This window comes from Tachyglossus aculeatus, chromosome 26, assembly GCF_015852505.1.
Source record: "Tachyglossus aculeatus isolate mTacAcu1 chromosome 26, mTacAcu1.pri, whole genome shotgun sequence".
NCBI classification, from domain to species: Eukaryota; Metazoa; Chordata; class Mammalia; order Monotremata; family Tachyglossidae; genus Tachyglossus; species Tachyglossus aculeatus.
Window position 1 is genome coordinate 5,056,532 of NC_052091.1, and position 20,314 is coordinate 5,076,845.

The following is a 20,314-nucleotide window of genomic DNA, read 5'->3' on the forward strand; positions in this document are numbered from 1 at the left end:
GGGATAAAATAGATTGTGAGCCCCTGTGGGAAAGGGGCTGTGTCTAATCTGATAACCTTGGAACTACCCCAGTGCTGAGCATGTAGTAAGTGTTTAACAAATGCCATGATTATTATTGTTGCTGGTATGTACTAGAGAATTCAGAGTATAGCGTAATCTTATGCTCATTATCACTGTAAATATTTTTGCATCTCCCCTATTAGAAGCCCCTTGTGAACAGGGACTGTGTCTTTTCTTTGTGTCACAATTTCCTATGCCCCTAGTACACTGCACACTGCCCACATTGGGTACTCAATAAATACTATTATCACCACCCATTAGTGTATTTCTGATTTTTGTTTGCGCCAAGTTTTGCTCCTCTGACGTGTCAACATTTTATCTAGTTTTACAGTCCACATTTTTTGCATGTGTTCTGTCTTCCCCATTAGGCCGACGGCTCCTTGAGGGCAGGTATTATGCCTTCTTTTTATAATCAATTGATCAATCAATTATATTTACTGAGCACTTACTATGTGCAGAACTCTGTACTAAGCACTTGGGAGAGTACGCTACAACAGAATTAGCGGAAGTGTTCTCTAGTCATAATGTGTTTACAGTCTAGAGAGGGAGACAGACATTAATATGACATAATATTAATAGGACACGTTGTAAGCTTCTTGATAGGACTCTCCCAAGCAAATAGTACAATTCTCTGCACCCAATAGGTGCTCCATACATACTGATTCATTCACACATTCATTCAATTGTATTTATTGAGCGCTTGCTGTGTGCAGAGCACTGTACTAAGCGCTTGGGAAGTACAAGTTGGCAACATATAGATGGTCCCTACCCAACAGCGGGCTCACAGTCTACCCCCACAGTCTCACAAACGGAGTAGCTCACGGTCCCCTCCATTCCTGACTTCCACAAAGTAGCCGAGGCCTCGGGTCAGAGTACAAAGATGTATTTTGTAGGAAACACCAGTGACAAACCTGTGCAATTCTGGAGGGCGGGATGGGACACCCCCTGAGTCCGTTCCCCTCTGTCTTTCCCTTAGTGGCTAATGGGTCAGACCACTTTGATTCCCCCCTCCCCAGCTCTTCAAGATTAATCCCCAGTCCTCCTCACACTGCAGCTCAGGGAAGATAGTCAACAGTGTTAATAATGGTTGGCTTAGACCTCCCTCCCTCTCCACTCTGGGATGGGAAAGGGGCAAACAAGCCACTCGGAGGAGCGTTTATAGGGGGGAAGGGGGAGTTGGGGATGGTTTACAATGTCAAGTATCTCCTTAAGGCACTGGGCCCAACCCCTTGAGGAGCAGCAGGGTCTGCCCAGGACCCTTAGGGGTTGGAAGCAGGGGCAGAAAGGAAGGTGTCCAGACCCCAAATCTCCCGCCTGCGGGAGGAGAAGCTTAAAAGTCCGCAGGTGGACGGGAGAAGGTTGGGGAGAGAGCAGGTGGGTGATGGGGAGGGCTCCCTGCTGCAGTAAGAAGGCTCAGGTTGGAGCAACAGAGAGGGAGGGGATGGCTCGGGGAGAGGGCGAGGGCTCTCTGCTGCTGGAGGAAGGCTCAGGTTGGAGCGGCAGAGAGGGGGAGAGGGTCGGGGGGCTGTGCAGATCATGAGCAGAAGCACCAAGGGATGAGGTCACGAGGGTCGGGAGCAGAGTGGGGTTCCATGGGCCCTAGAGGGAGAGAGGTCACAGGGGGATGGCGGAGAGCCGAGGGCAGTCATGAACGGGAGAGGATGCCCCGTGAGGGCCCGTTCAGTAGCCCCGAAGAGTGGGGGGGTTCAGAGGAGATGTACCCCTTGCCTGAAGCCTCCCCGGCCACTCATACGTACATGGCCCGGGACATGACGAAGCCTTTTTGGTAGGCCTCGGCTGCCGCAAAGGCCAGCGCGTCATAGATGGGGTTGATCTTGTCCAGGTAATCGTCGTCTTCATCCTCTTCCTCCTCCTCCTCCCCGAGCTCCTGCGGCTCCGGGCCCCTTAGCCCGGATCCCCCGACCCGCTCCTCCAATGTGGGCAGCTCGTGGTAGCGAGGAGTATCCTGGAGGGAGGAAGGAAGAGTGAAGGGATCCCGCCGCCCCATCCCCCAGCCCACCATTCCCAGCTAGTTGGTCAGTCAATCAATTGTATTTATTGAATGCTCCCTAGCTCTTAGTACTAAGTACCTGAGTGCTCACAGTAAGCATTCAGTAAATGCAATTGAATTGGGCGTTTACTGTGTGCAGAGCATTGTACTAAGTGCTTGGGAGAGTAGGATAGAACAGTGTAACAGACACATTCCCTGCCCACAACAAGCTTAGTCTAGAGGGGGAGACAGATATGAATAGAAATAAATCCCAGCCCAGATACCTGTTCTGTGGTGGAAACACTTGGCTCAAAGTACGGGGTCTTCAGGGGGGCGTGATCACAGTTATCTAGGGAGTAGAGCTGGAGGGGCTGAAGGAAGGGAAGAGGGTCAGGCCAAGCCCAGAGGCCAAGGGCAGGATAGCCCACCTCCCCCACCCCCCCTGCAAAGTCCCCATCCGGCCCCCAGCAAGTCCCAGGTGGAGAGGGGAAGGAACAATGAGAGGGACTAGCAGCATGATGATGATGATTATGGCATTTGTTAAGCGCTTTCTAAGCACCAAGCACTGTTCTAAGCACTGAGGGGATACAAGGTGATCAGGTTGTCCCACGGGGGGCTCACAGTCTTAATCCCCACTTTTCAGATGAGGTAACTGAAGCACAGAGAAGTTAAGTGACTTGCCCAAAGTCACACAGCTGACAAGTGGCAGAGCCGGGATTTGAACCCATGACCTCTGACTCCCAAGCCCTTGCTCTTTCCACTGAGCCATGCTGCTTCTCTAGTGGATAAAGCACAGATCTGGGAGTCAGAAGGACCTGGGTTCTAATCGCACTTCTGCCACTTGTCTGTTGTGTGACCTTGGGCAAGTCATTTCGGGCAAGAGAAGCAGCATGGCTCAGTGGAAAGAGCAGGGGCTTTGGAGTCAGAGGTCATGGGTTCAAACCCCGGCTCCGCCAATTGTCAGCTGTGTGACTCTGGGCAAGTCACTTCACTTCTCTGGGCCTCAGTTACCTCATCTGTAAAATGGGGATGAAGACTGTGAGCCCCCCGTGGGACCTGATCACCTTGTAACCTCCCCAGCGCTTAGAACAGTGCTTTGCACATAGCAAGCACTTAATAAATGCCATCATTATTATTATTTGACTTCTCTGTGCCTCAGTTACCCCATCTGTAAAATGGGGATTAAGACTGTGAGCCCCATGTGGCACAGGGACTGTGCCCAACCTGGTTGTCTTGTATCTACCCCAGCGCTTAGAACCGGGGCATAGTAAGCACCTAACAAATACTATAAAAAAGGAGGGGGGAGTAAGAGCATAGACAAAGGCCAGGGATGGAGTATGGCACCAAGCTAAGCTCGGACAGGAGGAAAGGGCAAAGTGGGGTGTTGAAGCTCGGACAGGAGGAAAGGGCAAAGTGGGGTGTTGAAGCTCGGACAGGAGGAAAGTGCAAAGTGGGGTGTTGGGGGGAGGGAGGATGGTGCAGAGGGAAGGGGGTGAAAGGCTTGGTCTCACCACCTCGGGCTCCTCCAGCTTCACCTTGGGAGGTGGGGGCTTGTAGGCAGGGGGCCCCCCGAGGCTGCTGGGAAAGAAAGCACGGTTAAGGAGGTAAAGAAGAGCCTCCTGCCCTCCCCAACCCGCCAGCCTTAGCCCTTTCCCGTGGATGTGCCCATACTGGACCCAGACCCGGCTCTCTCCTCTTCTTGTACCCTCAGCTCAGGCCGACTTCCCTCCTGAGGGGCAGGGGCGCTGGGGCGGAGAGAAGCACTGGGGGTGGGGGGTGGTTACTCACTCATCCTCCTCAGAGTCTCCCTGGGGACTCCGTTCCTTGCGCTGTTGCCGGCAGATGAGGACGGCGGTGGCAATCACGGCCATGGCTATGATGGATGCAATGATGCCACCGATGATGCCACCGGTGGCCCCGGACCCAGCCGGGTTGGGGTTCTCTGCAGGAATGGGGGGTTGGTGGTCAGGAGGGCCGGGCCTGGCGCTGCTGACCGTCACCTGATTGCACTTCCCTCCTTTTCCTCCTCTCCCTTCACCTTTGGCTCTGACACTTGCCTGCCATGTGACCTTGGACAAGTCACTTTACCTCTCCGAGCCTCAGTTCCTCCTCCATAAAATAGGGATAATAATAATAATAATAATAATAATAATAATAATGGCATTTATTAAGTGCTTACTATGTGCAAAGCACTGTTTTAAGTGCTGGGGAGGTTACAAGGTGATCAGGTTGTCCCACAGAGGGCTCACAGTCTTCATCCCCATTTTCCAGATGAGGTAACTGAGGCCCAGAGAAGTGAAGTGACTTGCCCAAAGTCACACAGCTGACAATTGGCACAGCCGGGATTTGAACCCACGACCTCTGACTCCAAAGCCCGGGCTTTTTCCAGTGAGCCACAATGCTTCCCGTGACACCAGGGATGACACCTGTTCTCCCTCCCCCTTAGACTCTGAACTGGGCATGAGGCAGGGTGTGTCTGATCCGATTATCCGGTATCAACCACAGTGCTTGGCACATAGTAAACACTTAATAAACACCAGCATTAGCTGGGCCAGAGTAACTGAGTTTGCCTCCAGTCCGAGAGCCCCATGGGGGACAGCGACTTGTCAGACTTCTATCTACCAGTACAGTACTTGGCACATAGTAAGTGCTTAACAAATACCCCCTGGCAGTGTACTAGGCCTGGAGGAAGCTGGGGCAGGGAAGGAACCAGGAGCCCTGGTTGGGAGGGGGCTGGGAGAAATGAGGGGGAAGGGGCAGGGGCCAGGCGTTTATCAGGGCTTTAGGAGGACAATGACCCTGCCAATGAGCTGTGGCTGAATCAATCCCCAAAGGACTACTCCACCCTCCAGGGCCATGAGCCCACTGTTGGGTAGGGACTGTCTCTATATGTTGCCAACTTGTACTTCCCAAGCGCTTAGTACAGTGCTCTGCACACAGTAAGCGCTCAATAAATACGATTGATGATGATGGGAGGGTGGATGGAGAACATCCCAAGATGCTCCTCCCTTCCCTCAGCAAGGCCAGGGAGGACTGGAGGTTCTGAAGACTGGATCCCACAGCCCTGCATCCCCTCTTTCCCCTTCCTCTCCCCCCACCCCCCCAGTTCTGGGCCCCAGGCAGACACAGCAGGGGGCTCTAAGCAGCCGAGCAGGAACCCAGGCGTCCTGACCTCCGGTCCCACTGAGTCACGGGGTGGGGCTTAATCCGCACCCCCACCCGCTCCCCCCAAATAAAAGGAAACTCCCGAGAGGGGTGGGCCCCGAGAGAGGGAGTAGACCCCCTCCGGGAGCCAAGAGGTTAACACTCTCTAAGGCAGAAACTAACGGGTTAATCGTTCCTCCGCCCCCCCACCCCCATCCCACCGTCTCCCGGGAATCACCGATCAGGCTGCAGTCTCTCCCCTCCCCCCATCACCCCGGGGGAGAGAAGGGGGAGGAGTAAATAGAGGAGGGCGGAGGGAAGAAGTGGAACAGGAAAGGAAGGAATGTGACGCTTCCCAGGGACTCAGTCGCCTTCCCACCCAGCTTTCTGCTTCTCCCCTTCCAGCACCCAAAGCCACCCACCTTTCCATTCATTCAATCGTATTTATTGAGCGCTTACTGTGTGCAGAGCACTGCCCTCCCTGGATGCCTTTCTCGTGGGCAAATGGGGGCAAGAGTGGGTGAGTGGGGGCAAGAGAGGCGGAAGCAAGGGTAGGGGAAAGGGGCATTGAATAAATCACACGCACCCCCCAGCTCCTTTCCGAGGTTTTTATTGCCCGGGAAGTTCCCGAAGGGAAGTCATGATGGGGTCGAGGCCGGTATGAAAATATAGTGTCTCTCAATGCCACACCCTCATCACTCCAGTCCTGCCATCCCCTTCCGAATAGGCCCAGACCCCGAGCCTCCCCCTCCCAGTCCCCGATACCTCTGCCCCCCAAAAAACTGGGGGGCTGGGGGAGAGCCAAGGGCACGAGTCCAGGATTTGCCCACAGCCCCGGAGGGGCGGGAGAGGGTGGGGAGGGGGTCAGGCCTGCCCAGCCTCCCTCCATAGTCAAGTTCGGGGCCATGGGAAATGGGGAGATGGATGGGCCGCTCCGCCTCCACACAGGGGTGAGAGGAGGAGACCCCAGATTAGGAGTCGGGGGAGCTGGGCATCCAGGGTCACACGTAGACGGCGTGGCGGGAGATGAGGGAGCCGTCCTGCTGAGACTCCATGTCGTCCTCCCCCCCTGGCCCCTGGAGCAGACTTTCCTTCCCCTCATCCTCCTCCTGTTCCTTCTCCTCCTTCTCCTTCTCTTCCTCCTCCTCCTCCTCCTCTCCCCGTCCGGGGGTCTGTGGGGGCCAGAAGCCAGGGCCCCGGGGGGCACCATTCCCGAACACATGGGTCTTGGGGTCATAGGAACCAGCACGGCCACCACCACCAGGGCTCCTCTTCCTCCGCCTCCTCAGCAGGATGAAGGCGGCCGCCCCCCCGGCCAGGAGCAGGAGCAGCAGGAGGACCCCCCCAACGGCCCCCCCTACCACGGCCCCCACTTGGGAAGAGGCCCGTGGTGTGTCTGGAGGGGGAGAGAGAGAGAAAGAGAGACACACACGGGAGAGGGGGGTCAGGGGAGAGAGACTCTGGGGCAAGGGGATTGGGGAAGGGAGGTGGGCAAGACCAGAGAGCTGGGGTCCCCTGGGAGGGTAGGGCGGGTGAGAGAGATCGGTATGAGGAGGTGGGGGGAGGTGAGAGAGTTATTCCAAGGTGCTGGAGGGGAGCGGGAAGAGGGAGGCCAGAGGAGAGAGGCAAAGAGAGGTGGAAGGCCGCAGGGGGAGAAAAGAAAATGAAAACGGGAGTTGGGGCAACAGCGAGAGGGAAGAGTCAGGGATATGGGAAAAGGGGGAGAGGGTTACATTTTGGGGACATGGAAAGGGGAAGACTGGAGAGAAGGCAGGAGGAGGAGCAGGCGGGGGAGATGGGGTTGGGAGGAGCCAGGAGGCCGAGGGAAAGAGAAAGGGGCCTCGGTCAGGGACAGAGACACCAGAAGCTGGGAGAGATGGGAGACCCAAGCTCTCTGGGAGGAGCAGACCGGGGGCAGAGCAAACAGGGCACAGCCGTACCACCCACGACGCCCCTCCCCATTGTCCCCCACCAGACAGGCGCAGACCCCTCCCAGCATGCTCCCTGCTCCCCCTTTCCTATCAACAGCTCCCCACAGCCAAACTCATAAACCTCCTCTCCAGCCCAACCTAGAAAGCCCAGAGATGATTTCTCTTAGGTTCACCACCTGATTTCCTTTAGACCCGGGGTTCATGGTCATTTATGTGACTGTGGATGAATGAGTGGGGGGGGGAGATGTGTGGCCTGTGAATGCTGGCGTGACTTTGTCTGACATATGTATCTTGTACCTATCCTAGGGCTCAATAGAGTGCTTGGCATATAGTTAGTTCTTAACAGATACCATTATTATTATCATCAACATTATCAATATTGTGCATAGCTGTGTACCTCTTCTGCATGAGTTTCTGGGTTTTTGTGGGGATGGTTGTGTACATTTATGTGCATTGCCTCTGTTTTGTCGGGGGAGGGGAGTGTGTGTATGTGTGTGTGTGTGTGTCTGTCTGTCTGTCTCTCTCTCCCTCATGGCCACATTTCCAGCAGGTCAGTGTACCTTGGCCCTGCCCACCCTAGGCCCCCACTTCTTCTCCTCTCTCCAACCATGCCCAGGTCAACCGACCTCCCCCACCTCCAGCCAGAGAGGTGAGATGGGGAAAAAAGGGAGGAGAGAAGGGAACCTCAAGAGCAGCATGGCAGGTCTGAACCCCCTCCCCTCTCCAAGACAACTGCACCAACCCCCACCCCACTCCAGTGAACGAGTGAGACCCAGACCGAGGGAGACAGGCAGAAAGGAGAGGAGACCAATAAAGGGAGTCATCCCCATGCAGACCCACACCCAGGCTCTCCCCCAACTCTCAAGACCCCCCCCCCCCGCATCTCCGGCCCCCCTAAACCCCTCACCTCTGACTAGGATGGTCTGCTCGGCCCGCCCGGTGCCCACGGCGTTGGTGGCGCTGCACACGAAGGTCGTGTTCACCTGACTATCCACGGTGTGAACGACGAGGCGGGAGCCCTGGACCACGACTGTTGGGGGGAGGGGGCCCAACAGTCTGGTGGTGGGAGGGGGGAGGAATAGGGAGAGGTGATGGAGAGGTTGGGGAGGACCAGGGCCCCTTGTCCCCTTATCTCCCATGTCAACTCCCAGCCCTCTTCCCAGGACCCAAGGATCCTTCCTCCCACCTCTGGGCTTTCCCCATTTTCACTTCATAGTCCCAGCCTCCCGCTCTGTCCTCCAGCTCCTTCTCCTCCAAGCACCCCAGGATCGCAGCCCTGCTGCCCCCCAGCTCCTCGCTCCACTCTAGAACTGTGTCGCTGCAGCCTGGGAGCCAGTTGTACTGTCCCCGCTCCCCTCTCACACTCTGTCCTCGGCTCTCCCTCCCAACCGTCTCTCTCCTCCCCAGTTGCAGCTCTCCAAGCAGCCCCTGGCTCCCCAAACCTCCCCTCGGGAACCCAGGTGTCCGGGGCCAGGGGACTCACGTGCTCCACTCGTAGACTGTGGGCTCTGGGTAGCTCTGGGCATCACAGTTCAGAGTGGCATCGCTGCGGCCGATGAACCAGTTGTCATCATAGCTGGAGATGGTGACCTCGGGGTGGTCTGCCAAAGGAAGGGGAGGGGGTAAGAGGCAGGGAGACACCCTTCCCCTGCAAGTGACCACCCCAGAGAGACACACCCTCCTCTAATAATAATAGTGATGATGGTACGTTAAACACTTATTATGTGCCAGGCTCTGTACTAAGCGCTGGGGTGGATACAGTCCCTGTCCCACATGGGACTCACAGTCTTAACCCCCATTTTATAGATAAGGGAACTGAGGCCCAGAAGTGAAGTGACTTGCCCAAGGTCACATAGCAGACAAGTGGTAGAGCCAGGATTAGAACCCATGACCTTCTGACTCCCAGGCCTGTGGGCTACCCACTATACCATGCTGTACCTCAGAGGAGACTTCCCCAGAGAGATTCCCCCTCCCCCTGCAGGTGATCTCCTCAGAGAGACCCCCCCACCCCCGTACATGACCACTCCAGGGAAACTGAGGCTCCTAGAGGGAATAATATCACAGAAATCCCAGCCCCAGCCCTGATGGCTGAGTCCCCATCCTTCAGCCTGACCCTCCCGGCCACCGGGGAAAGGAAAAGAGGTGACATAAAGGAGGGGAGAGCAGGGAAAGGAGGCAGGAGAGAAGGGCACTTGCATGGGCAGAGAGTCAACATGGGCAGTACCCCCAAGAAGCAGTGGTCACTCACGGCGTATGACGAGGGTGACAGGCAGCATCTGGGGTTCCTGCAGGGTCTCATGTTCCACCTTGCAGGTGACGGTTTGCCCATGGATGCTTCGGGTGGGCAGCAGGGTGAGTTGGCTAGTGACAGTGACGGTGCCATTAGGCAGCTCTTCTTGGGTGACCTTGGCTTTGTAGGTGAGGGATGTGGACCAGGAGAGGCGGGCGGCCGGGAGGCCCGCAGCGGAGACACAGAAGGTGACAGTGGTGGGCAGCGAGCCCTGCGTCACCTCCTGGGCCCAAGCCTGATTCCGGGGTTCAGCTGGACATGAAGCAGGGGAAGACACATGTAAGAGGCCATGAACTTCATCTCTGAACTCAAGGGTTCAGCCCCCTCACAACCCCAGCCTCAACTTCCTTCCCAGGACCCCCTCCCCTTCTAGACTGTAATGTAGGGGTCCAGCCCAGCCCCTGCTCCAGCCCCAGCTTCCTTCCCAGGACCCTTTCCTCCTGTAGACTGTAAGCTCATTGTGGGCAGGGAATGTGTCTACCAACTCTGTTGTATTGTTCTAGTGCAGTGCTCTGCATAAAATAAGCACCCCATTCATACCATTGATGGATTGATTGACCCAGGCATGCCTGCCCCCTTCGGGATGGGGGCATCTTTATGCCCAGTTCCTTCCTCAATATTGGATACAATAGGCTCCCCGCGCCCCTCCCAGCCACCAAGGCCTCACCCTCAATGCCCCTGGTCTGCCCGTTACCCGATTCTATTGTATATCTGAGTGTCCTCTTTCAATCAATCAATCAATCATATTTATTGAGCATTTATGATATGCAGAACACTGTACTAAACTCTCGGGAGAGTACAATGCAACAGAGTTAGCAGTCACATTCCTTTCCTACAGCAAGCAAGTGCTTAGTACAGTGTTCTGCACACAGTAAGCGCTCAGAAAATACCATTAACTGACTGATCGGCTAAATTTGTGCAGAACGCTTTACCTGGTACATAGAAGGCAGCCCCTGCGCATGAAGAACGCCCAGTCTAGAATCCAGGAAAATCGCTGCCTTTCAAACCCTAACCCAACCTTCGCCCACCACCCACCGCTGCCCTCGCCCACCCCTCACCCTGCTGGACTCCCGGAGCTGGACAATGGGGCCACATCCTGCCGGCCCCCACCCCCGACTCACCCTCCACTCTGAGCCAGGTGGCCCCCTTGCTGTTGCCCCGGGGGAAGGTGGCGAATTCGCAGGTGTAATTGCCCTGGTCCTGAGCCCGCAACTCCCGCACCTGCAGGGTGGCATCGCGCAGGGCGGCCTCACCCCCCAACCCGGCCGAGAGGAACTTCAGCCGCCGCCCATCGGTCTCGGGGTCCGGGTAACTGGCTCCATGCTCGGGATGAGAGACGGCCACGCTGTAGCTCCTGCCGACCCCGTCCCAGCGCACCCACGTCACCTGGGACACCTTGACATCCGGCCCCGTGGGCAGCAGGCGGCACGGCAGGTCCACGGTGCCCCCCAGCCGCCCCCGCACCTCGGGAGTCACCTCCACCTTCAGGTCTTGGGCACCTGGTGGGGCAGGGAACAGAGAGACAGAGTCAGGGGCTGCTGGCCAAGAGGCACAAGCAGAGGGAAGAGAGAGCGAGAGATGGGGAGGACAAGAGCTGTAGATGGGGCACGTAAGCATGAGGGATGAGGGATGAGGTCAGAGAGACCCTTCCACACTCCCATCCTGTCTCCTACCCAAGGCCTAAGGCACAGACTGGCATCTCTACCCCTTCTTAGGACCCTGGGGTCCTACCCCTCCAGCCCCCGGTTATGCTTCCTACCCATCCATACCAGGACTCCCCTTCCTCTCTGGGACCCAGACCCCCGGCTCCCGGCCCTCTTCCTTCCCCACACCTGGGTCAGAATGTACCCGATCTCCAACAATACCAGCCTTGTTCCCCTGTGGCCTTGTCTGTTTCCCTTCCCCTCCCCCTTCCACCCATCCCTCACCACCACCACCACCACCCGGCCTGGACCGAGAGCCAGCATGGGATGGGGATGGGGGTGGATGGAGAGTGTGGGAACGGAGAGGCTGGGGGAGGAGAGGGAGGAGAGAACAGAGGCTGCTTCCCCATCCCCGGGGCCTGACATCACACTCCTCCCACCTGGCCCACCTGGGTCCGGGCCAGAGCTGGTGACAGGTTTAGGGGGTGGCAGCCCAAGGTCCCCCAACACGCTTCCTCCCCACCCCATCCTGCCCCCCTTGCCCTCCTCCACACTGGTTTCCTGTCGGGCTGAGAAAAATGGGAAGAGAAAGGGGATGGGGGGGTGAGGGGGAGGTGGGATGACACCAGGGAGGGAGGAGCAGTCAGTCAGTTAATCATATTTACTGAGCACTGGGTGCAGAGCACTGTACTAAGCACTTGGGAGAGTAATAATACTGATGGCATTTATTAAGTGCTTACTATGTGCAAATCACTGTTCTAAGCGCTGGGGAGGTTATCAAGGTGATCAGGTTGTCCCACGCAGGGCTCACAGTCTTCACCCCCATTTTACAGATGAGGTAACTGAGGCACAGAGAAGTCAAGTGACTTGCCCAAGGTCACACAGCTGACAATTGGCAGAGCTGGGATTTGAACCCATGACCTCTGACTCCAAAGCCCGGGCTCTTTTCCACTGAGCCACGCTGCTTCTTAGAACAAATGTAACAAGACACATTCCCTGTGCTCTGCACACAGTAAGCGCTCAATAAATACGATTGAATGAATGAATGCCCACAACGAGCTTACAGTCTAGCGGGGGAAGCAGACATTAATAGAAATCAATAAAATCATAAGTGCTGGGGGGCTGGGAGGGCAGATGAATAAAAGGAGCAAGTCAGGGCAGCATAGAAGGGAGTGGGAGAAGAGGAAAGGAGAGCTCAGTCAGGGAAGGCCTTTAGGAGGAGATGTGTCTTCAATAAGGCTTTGAAATTGGGGAGAGTAATTATCTGACGGATGTGAAGAGGGAGAGAGTTGCAGGACAGAGGTAGGACGTGGGAGAGAGGTCAGAGAGATGGAGATATAGTGAGAAGGTTAGCATTAGAGGACCAAAGTGTGCGGCCTGGGTAGGAAAGTAGCAAAGTGAGGTAGGAGGGGGACTACACTTTATTCAATTGATCAATTCACCCCACCATCAGCCCCTCAGCACTTACGTCCCTAACAAATTTATTTAAAAGTCTGTCTCCCCCTCTAGCCTGTAAACTCGTCCCTCTAGACTGTACGTTCATTATGGGCAAGAAACTAATTCTGTCACATTGTACTATCCCAAGCGTTTAGTTCAGGGCTCTGCACATAATAATCAATCAATCAACTGTGTTTACTGAACTCTTACTGTGTGTACAGCACAGTACTAAGCGCTTGGGAGAATGCAATATAACACTGTAACTGAGTTGGTAGACATATTGCATTGCGTATTCCCTGCCTACAATGAGCTGAGTCAGCCTTCGGTAAATACCATCGATTTGATCGATTAAATTCTTTGTGCATAGGGTACGTGTCTACCAACTCTTTTAAACTGTACTTTCCTAAGCGTTTAGTACAGTGCTCTGCACACAGTAAGCACTCAGCAAATATTTTCCTTTTACACTTTCCCGCTATTCTGTAAATTACATTAGTGTCTGCCTCTCAGGCTATACTGTAAGCTCCTTGAGGACAAGGACCAATCCATCAGGTGCATTTATGAAGTGTTTACTGTGTACAGAGCACTGTATTAAGTGCTTGGGAGAGTACGATATAACAGAATTGGTAGACATAATAATAATGGTATTTGTTAAGCGCTTACTGTGTGCCAGGCACTGTTCTAAGAGCTGGGGTGGATACCAGCAAATGTGGTCGGACACATCCCACACGGGGCTCACCGTCTCCATCCCCATTTTCCAGATGAGGTCACTGAGGCCCAGAGAAGGGAAGTGACTCACCCAAGGTCACCCAGCAGACAAGTGGCAGAGGTGGAATTAGAACCCAGAAACTTCTGCCTCCCAGCTCTACCCACTAGCCCACGCAGCAACATTCCCTGAATTGTACTTTCCAAGCGCTTAGTCCAGTGTTTGCACAGTCAGAACCCAATACATTTGAACGCACACAGTAAGCACTCAACAAATATTTTCCTTTCACACTTTCCCGCCATTCTGTAAATTACTTTCCCCTCCCCATCCCCCCCCCACCCTACCTCCTTCCCCTCCCCACAGCACCTGTATATATGCTTTTACAGATTTAGTACTCTATTTATTTTACTTGTACATATTTACTATTCTATTTATTTTGTTAATATGTTTTGTTTTGTTGTCTGCCTCCCCCTTCTAGACTGTGAGCCCGCTGTTGGGTGGGAACCGTCTCTATATGTTGCCACCTTGTACTTCCCAAGCGCTTAGTACAGTGCTCTGCACACAGTAAACACTCAATAAATACGGTTGAATGAATGAATGAATGAATTCCCCACCCCCAAAAACATCTTGGCACAGGGCAAGATATGTTCCCTGCCCACAATCCTTTGGGTTAAATCAAGTTTCCTCTAAGAATAAGGAAAACAGGACAATAGGTTGTTTCCCTTACAATATCAAAGTTACGACAAGTATTAAAAGGGGTTTTAATGTTTTTCATGTCTTCTTACTCTACTGTACTCCCTCCCTTCCTCTTATGTCAGACAAACACTTTCCCCACCTTCAAAGCCCTAATAAAACTACATCTGCTCCAAGAGGTCTTCCTCAACTCAGCCCTTATTTCCTTTTCTCCCACTCCCTTCTGCATTGCGTTGCACTTCGATTGTACCCTTTATTCACCCCACACTCAGCCCTACAGCACATATATTGGTAATTTAGTTATTTGGGCAAGTCACTTAAGTTCTCTGTGCCTCAGTTACCTCATCTGTAAAATGGGGATTAAGACTGTGAGCCCCACGCGGGACAACTTGATCACCTTGTATCCTCCCCATCTTTGCACATAAGCGCTTAACAAGTACCAAAATTACTATTATTATTTATGTCTGTCTCCCCCTCCAGACTTTAAGCTCCTTGTGGACCGGAACCACCTACCAGCTCTTGTTATACTGTCCTCTCCAAAACGATTAGTAGGTGCTCTGCACACAGTAAGCGCTCAATAAATATCACTGAGTGACTGAAGGGAAGGGAATATGGGGCTAGGGTGGGAAGAGCCAGAGGTTGGGAAGTGTGGAGTTTTGTGATTTAACAGCAGAGAGGCCAGGGAACCTAGGGGTGGAACCAGGAACCTAATCAATCAATCAATCAATCAATCGTATTTATTGAGTGCTTACTGTGTGCAGAGCACTGTACTAAGCGCTTGGGAAGTACAAGTTGGCAACATATAGAGACAGTCCCTACCCAACAGTGGGCTCACAGTCTAGAAGGGGGAGACAGAGATCAAAACCAAACACATTAACAAAATAAATAGAATACCCAATCGCCTGGGTTCCCTTTCCCAACCTCTTTCCTTCTCACCCGTCTCAGCCTCCGAGCTGCAGCTCCTTGCCTCAGTTTCCCCCCTCTCATAAACCAGCATTAACGACCCCCTCTTCCCCCGCCAGGGCGTGGTGGAGACGCCGGGCTGAGCTCAAGGGTTTAGAGCTCCCTTCGAGGTGCTGCCTCAGCCTCCTCGTTAATTAATTAATTACTGATAATAACCACAAGCACCAGCCGCCCCGGCCTGGCAGACCGGACATCCGGGAACCGGTTTCGGGGCCTCGGGGAGGGGGCTTGGGGCCGTGACCCGCCTGGGCAACTGGGAGGGGGCCTAGGGTAGTGGGGAGGACTGGACGGATCCTGCTTTCTTTGCATCTCTAAGTCACTTTGCCACTTTGTCCCAATGTATCACTCTGACGGTCACCAACAGCAACAAAAATAATACTGGTATTTGTGACCCATTTTGTGTGCCAGGCATTATACTAAGCGCTGGGGGAGGTACGAGCAAATCGGAGCCAAGAGACCCGATAAACCGTTTAGAGTCACTCATTCAATCGTACTTATTACGCGTTTACTGTGTGCAAAGCACTGTACTAAACGCTGGGGAAAGTACAACAATAAACAGTGACAGTCCCTTCCCACGACGAGCTCACAGCGTGGTGTGGGGAGGGAGGGGCGGCAGAGACTGACAACAATAAAAATAAATAAAATTACAGATATATACATAAGTGCCGTGGGGGTTAGGGGGAAGCAAAGGGAGTGAGAAGATGATCTCTGCATTGTCCTTGATGTGTGGGTCTCTCTCCCTCCCTCTCTTTCTCTTTTTTATGGCAGTCATTAAGCGCTTACTATGTGCCAGGCACTGTACTAAGCGCTGGGGTAGATACAAGCCTGTCCCACATGGGGCTCACAGTCTCAATCCCCACTTTACAGATGAGGGAACTGAGGCCCAGAGAAGTGACTTTCCTATGGTCACAAAGTGGACAAGTGGCTGAGTCGGAATTAGAACCCAGGACCTTTGATTCCCAGGCCCGGCCTCTATCCACTAGGTCAGGCCGCTTCTGTTCTTTGTCTCTGAAGGGCAGCCTCCTCTGCCTCTCTGTGCTCTCCGATGTCCCCCCGCCACTGCGAGCTCAGACAGTCTCAGACCCGAGTCCGGCCTCCTCCTGCCCCACTTCCATGCAGCAGCCGGCATTAAAAATGCAGCACGGGTGGGGGAGGGGAGAGGGGAAAGCGGCAACCGGGGGGCGGGGAAGGAAGGAGGGCTTAGTACAGTGCTCTGCACATAGTAAGCGCTCAATACGATTGAATGAAAGAATGAAAAGGAGGGGCTCGGGGATCCATCCATACATAGCCTTCAAAGGGCAAGTCGGGGTGCTGGGTAGTGGGAGACAAGGGTCTGCTGTGTGTGTGTGCTGTGTGTGTGTGGGGGGGGTCCAGAGTGGGGGCAGGAAGAGGAGTCGGGGGGGGGGGGGTCTGTCTGCCGGGCCTTGGTCCACTCTGGCTGCAGGGTTGTGGAGGGGGATGGAAGGGGTCTAATGTGTGTCCATGGCCTGTTCTGTGTGTGTCTGCGGGGGGGGGGGGGGGGGTGTGTGTGTGTGGTGTGTGTGTGTGTGTGTACGTACGTACGTACGTACAGATTGGGGGGCAGAAAGGAAAGTCAGGGGGTCTGTCTGGCATTGGTCCACTCTGTGGGTGTCCCTGCATGGCTGAAGGGGTTGGGGGGGGGGGGGATGGCATTGGTCCACTCTGTGGGTGTCCCTGCATGGCTTAAGGGGCTGTGGAGGGGGATGGAAGGGGGTCTGATGTGCCTGTGTGTGTGTGTGTGTGTGCGTGCGTGTGTGTGTGTGTGTGTGCGCGGGCGCGTACACACATATTGAGGGGCAGGAAGGAGAATCAGGGAGTCTGTCTGGCATTGGTCCACTCTGTGGGTGTCCCTGCATGGCTGAAGGGGTTGTGGAGGGGGATGGAAGGGGGCTTGATGTGCTGTGGGTTCGTGTGTGTGTGTGTGTTTGTGTGTGTCCATGGCCTGCTCTGTGTCTTTCCCTGCGTGTCTGCGGGGTGTGGGGGGGGGGGGGTGGATGTGTGTCCCCAGATCCAGGCTGTGTTGCAGGGTGCCCCTCCACTCCTCTGCTCCTTTCTACGTGGGCAGACAGACCTTCCCCATCCCGCCTGGTCTCCCCCTCCTCCTCCGACCCCCCGCCCCGCCTATCTTCGCCTTTGTCCGCCCCCCCCCCCAACTCCGACACCCCCGAGGGCCCGACTGGCCCGGCCCCAGCCCCGGCCCTAGGCCCCAGGTCCGGCCCTGGGCCCCAGGTCCGGCCTGCCTAACGAGAAGCGACGGCGCGGGCCGGTCCGTCAGCCCCATCCGCACGGCGTGAATGAGGCGAAGGCCCCCGCAGCCCCGAGGGGAGTGGGGAGGGGAGAGATGAGGGCAGGGGGGAGGGGGCCGGGGGCCCAACTGAAGAAGAGACAGGCGAGGGAGGGACACACACACACACGTGTACACTCTCTCTCTCTCTCTCTCTCTCTCATCCCAGCCCTTCTGTGGCTCTTCCCTCCCCGTCCCGGGCCTTCTCGCACACGGGGTTGGGGAGTGGGGGGCAGGGACAGATGGGGCTCCCCCCGATGGGAGGGGTGGGGTACAGGGAGGGGTCTTGGGTTCCAACCCCGCCTCCGCCACTTATCAGCTGTGTGACTTGGGGCAAGTCACTTCACTTCTCTGGGCCTCAGTTCCCCCATCTGGAAAATGGGGATTAAGACTGTGAGCCCCCCGTGGGACACCCCGTGATCATCTTGTAACCACCTCAGCGCTTAGAACAGTGTTTGGCACATAGTAAGCGATTAACAAATACCAAAATTATTATTATTATAGGGCGGGAGGGGTCAGATGGGTCGCCTTGGCAACAGGCAGCGTCCTCTTTCATCCAACTTCCTCCCGCAGGGCGGACGGAGGGGGGGGCACCAGGCTGTTCCCCCCCCCCCCCGCACCTGCCTCTCCCCTCCTTCTTACCCGCTTCCCTCCCCCTCCCCCGGCTCCAGAACCCGGGCATCCTGTCCCCCCCGCCACCATCCGCCTCCCGGGACCCAGGAGTCCCGCCCCTCCGCTCCGGGTAAACAGCCCCGTTTGCCCAAGAGGAAAACAAACCCGGGAGTGGCAGGGGGCTGCGGGGACGGTCAGCCAGCCGGAGTCACCGCCACCTGCAACTTTCCGAGTCCTTTCCCCCTCCCCCGTTGTAATAATAATACTAATGATGGCATTTGTTAAGCGCTTACTATGTGCCAAGCACTGTTCTAAGCGCTGGGGATGATACAAGCAATCAGGTTGCCCCACATGGGGCTAACGGCTTTAATCCCCATTTTCCAGAGGAGGTCACTGAGGCACGGAGAAGTGACTTCCCCAAAGTCACACTGCTGACAAGCGGCTGGGCCCGGACTCCGCGGTGGGAGTGGAGGGGAGGGGAAGGACTGTGAGCCCGTTGTTGGGTAGGGACCGTCTCTATATGTTGCCGATTTGTACTTCCCAAGCGCTTAGTAAAGTGCTCTGCACACAGTGAGCGCTCAGTAAATACAATTGAATGAATGAATGAATGAAGAAGAGACACAAACGGCCCGCTCCCCTCCTCTCCTCTCCCCTCCCCCTGCCCCGGGCCCATTAGGACAAAGGCGGAGGGAAAGAGGGCGGGAGGGGAGACGAGGCAAGGACCGGCCGGGAGCCGGGGGGAGGGGAGATAAGAGCCAGAAACTAGTCATTCATTCATTCAATAGTATTTATTGAGCGCTTACTGTGTGCAGAGCACTGGACGAAGCGCTTGGGAAGTCCAAGTCGGCAACACAGAGAGACGGTCCCTACCCAACAACGGGCTCACAGTCTAGAAACGAGAGACAGACCACAAAACAAGTAGACAGGTGTCAATACCGTCAGAATAAATAGAATTATAGCTACATACTCATCCTTAATAAAATAGGGTAGTAAATATGTACAAATACAGAAACCAGAGCGCGGGGCGGGAGGGGAGGTGACCGGACAGTCGGAATGACCGGCAGGCCCAAGGAGCCGCGCCCCGGGGCCCGGCAGGAAGGGCGGGAGGGAATGACGAGGAGAGATTTCTCCACGAAAGCGAAACCGAGAAAACTTCCCGATGGGAATGTCACACCTGCTCCGCCGCCCCGCTACGAGGAACCCAGGAGCCCGGACTCCCTCGCTCCCTCCGGATCCGAATGTCTTTCCTCCATTCATTCAATCGTATTTATTGAGCGCTTACTGTGTGCAAGCACTGGACTAAGCGCTTGGGAAGTACAAGTTGGCAACATATAGAGGCGGTCCCTACCCAACAGTGGGCTCCCAGTCTAGCTCCGCCTGCACTCTCGTCAAAGACCCCCGGGCCTCCTTCCCCTTTCCGGCAGCCCCCTGCCCCCAGTTCCCCTCTCCACCGCCCCAAGTCCCGAGTTCGAAACAGGGCCGGTTGGAACAAGTGAGTCTGTCCAGTCTCGGCTCAGAGAAGGAAACCAGGGAGGGGATGGAGAGGGGGTGAGCGCGGGTGGCGCTTCTTCTCTCTCCGAGCCCCCCCCGCCCCTCTCCCCGGGGGGCATTCCGAGCATTCCTGGGGGGAGGGGGCTCCAAGACCCCGGCTTAACCCTTTCAGCCTCTACAGGAGAGGCGGAATCACAGATGGACAGACCTTAACTAATCCCTTCGCCTCCTGGGCCCGTTGTTGGGTAGGGACCGTCTTCATCTGTTGCCAACCGGTCCTTCCCAAGCGTCTAGTCCAGTGCTCTGCACACAGTGGGCGCTCAATCTGAATGAATGAATGAATGGGATGGAGGCCGGGGGGCTGGAGGGGGCAGGGGGGGTGTTAGAAAATCCTGGAGAAGGGGCGAGAGGAGGGGAGGAGGAAAAAGGGGGAAGACCCGAGAGGGAACAAGGGAGAGTGGGGAGGAGGGGGGGTCTCTCACCGGCTCCCAGAAGCAGCAGTAGCAGCAGCAGAGGAGGAGGAGGAGGAGGAGGAGGGAGGGCCATGGGGCTGTCCCCGCCCGCGGGGCCCCGGGGCCTGGGCCCTAGGACCGGCTCCCCCGGGCTGGTCCGGCCCGGCCTGGTGTGGTCCCGGGCCTCCGGCCTCTCCCGGCTCCGGCCTGGCCTGGCCCGGCTCGGCCCTCCTCGGTTTCTCGGTCCTGGCCTCCTTGTCCGTCCCTCCGGCCTCTCCAGCCACGGACACTGTGGGCCACCACCGACGTCACCGAGCCACCCCACTCCTCTCCCCGCGCAGCTCACCGACAACAGGCCCCGCCCCAGCCTCGCCCCTGGTCCGAAGCCCCGCCCTACTAATAACAATTCCGGTATTTGTCTAGCGCTGGTAATAATAATAATAATACTAATAGTGATGGCATTTATTGATGCTTCAAGAGAAGCAGCGTGGCTCAGTGGAAAGAGCCCGGGCTTTGGAGTCAGAGGTCGTGGGTTCGAATGCCGGCTCCGCCACAAGTCTGCTGTGTGACCTTTGGGCAAGTCACTTAACTTCTCTGAGC

The 20,314-nt window shown here is 55.8% G+C and overlaps 1 protein-coding gene across 5 annotated transcripts; it reads right to left on the reverse strand.

Moving 5' to 3' along the window:
* Positions 1–927: 927 nt before the first annotated feature.
* On the reverse strand, positions 928–20,040 carry NECTIN2 (nectin cell adhesion molecule 2). 5 transcript variants are annotated; one of them, XM_038767347.1, is made up of 9 exons: positions 19,745–20,040; positions 10,537–10,914; positions 9,374–9,667; positions 8,609–8,726; positions 8,033–8,181; positions 3,839–3,992; positions 3,562–3,628; positions 2,335–2,421; positions 928–2,026 (listed from the first exon to the last, which is right to left on the reverse strand). In XM_038767347.1, exons 1-9 carry the CDS (start codon positions 19,806–19,808, stop codon positions 1,808–1,810), a joined length of 1,530 nt encoding a protein of 509 aa, XP_038623275.1. In that variant the 5' UTR covers positions 19,809–20,040; the 3' UTR covers positions 928–1,807. The 5 variants fall into 5 exon arrangements, with proteins under 5 accessions (XP_038623275.1, XP_038623278.1, XP_038623277.1 ...); XM_038767350.1 differs by having other exon boundaries at positions 3,565–3,625; positions 19,745–20,039; XM_038767349.1 differs by having other exon boundaries at positions 3,562–3,625; positions 19,745–20,039.
* Positions 20,041–20,314: the final 274 nt, after the last annotated feature.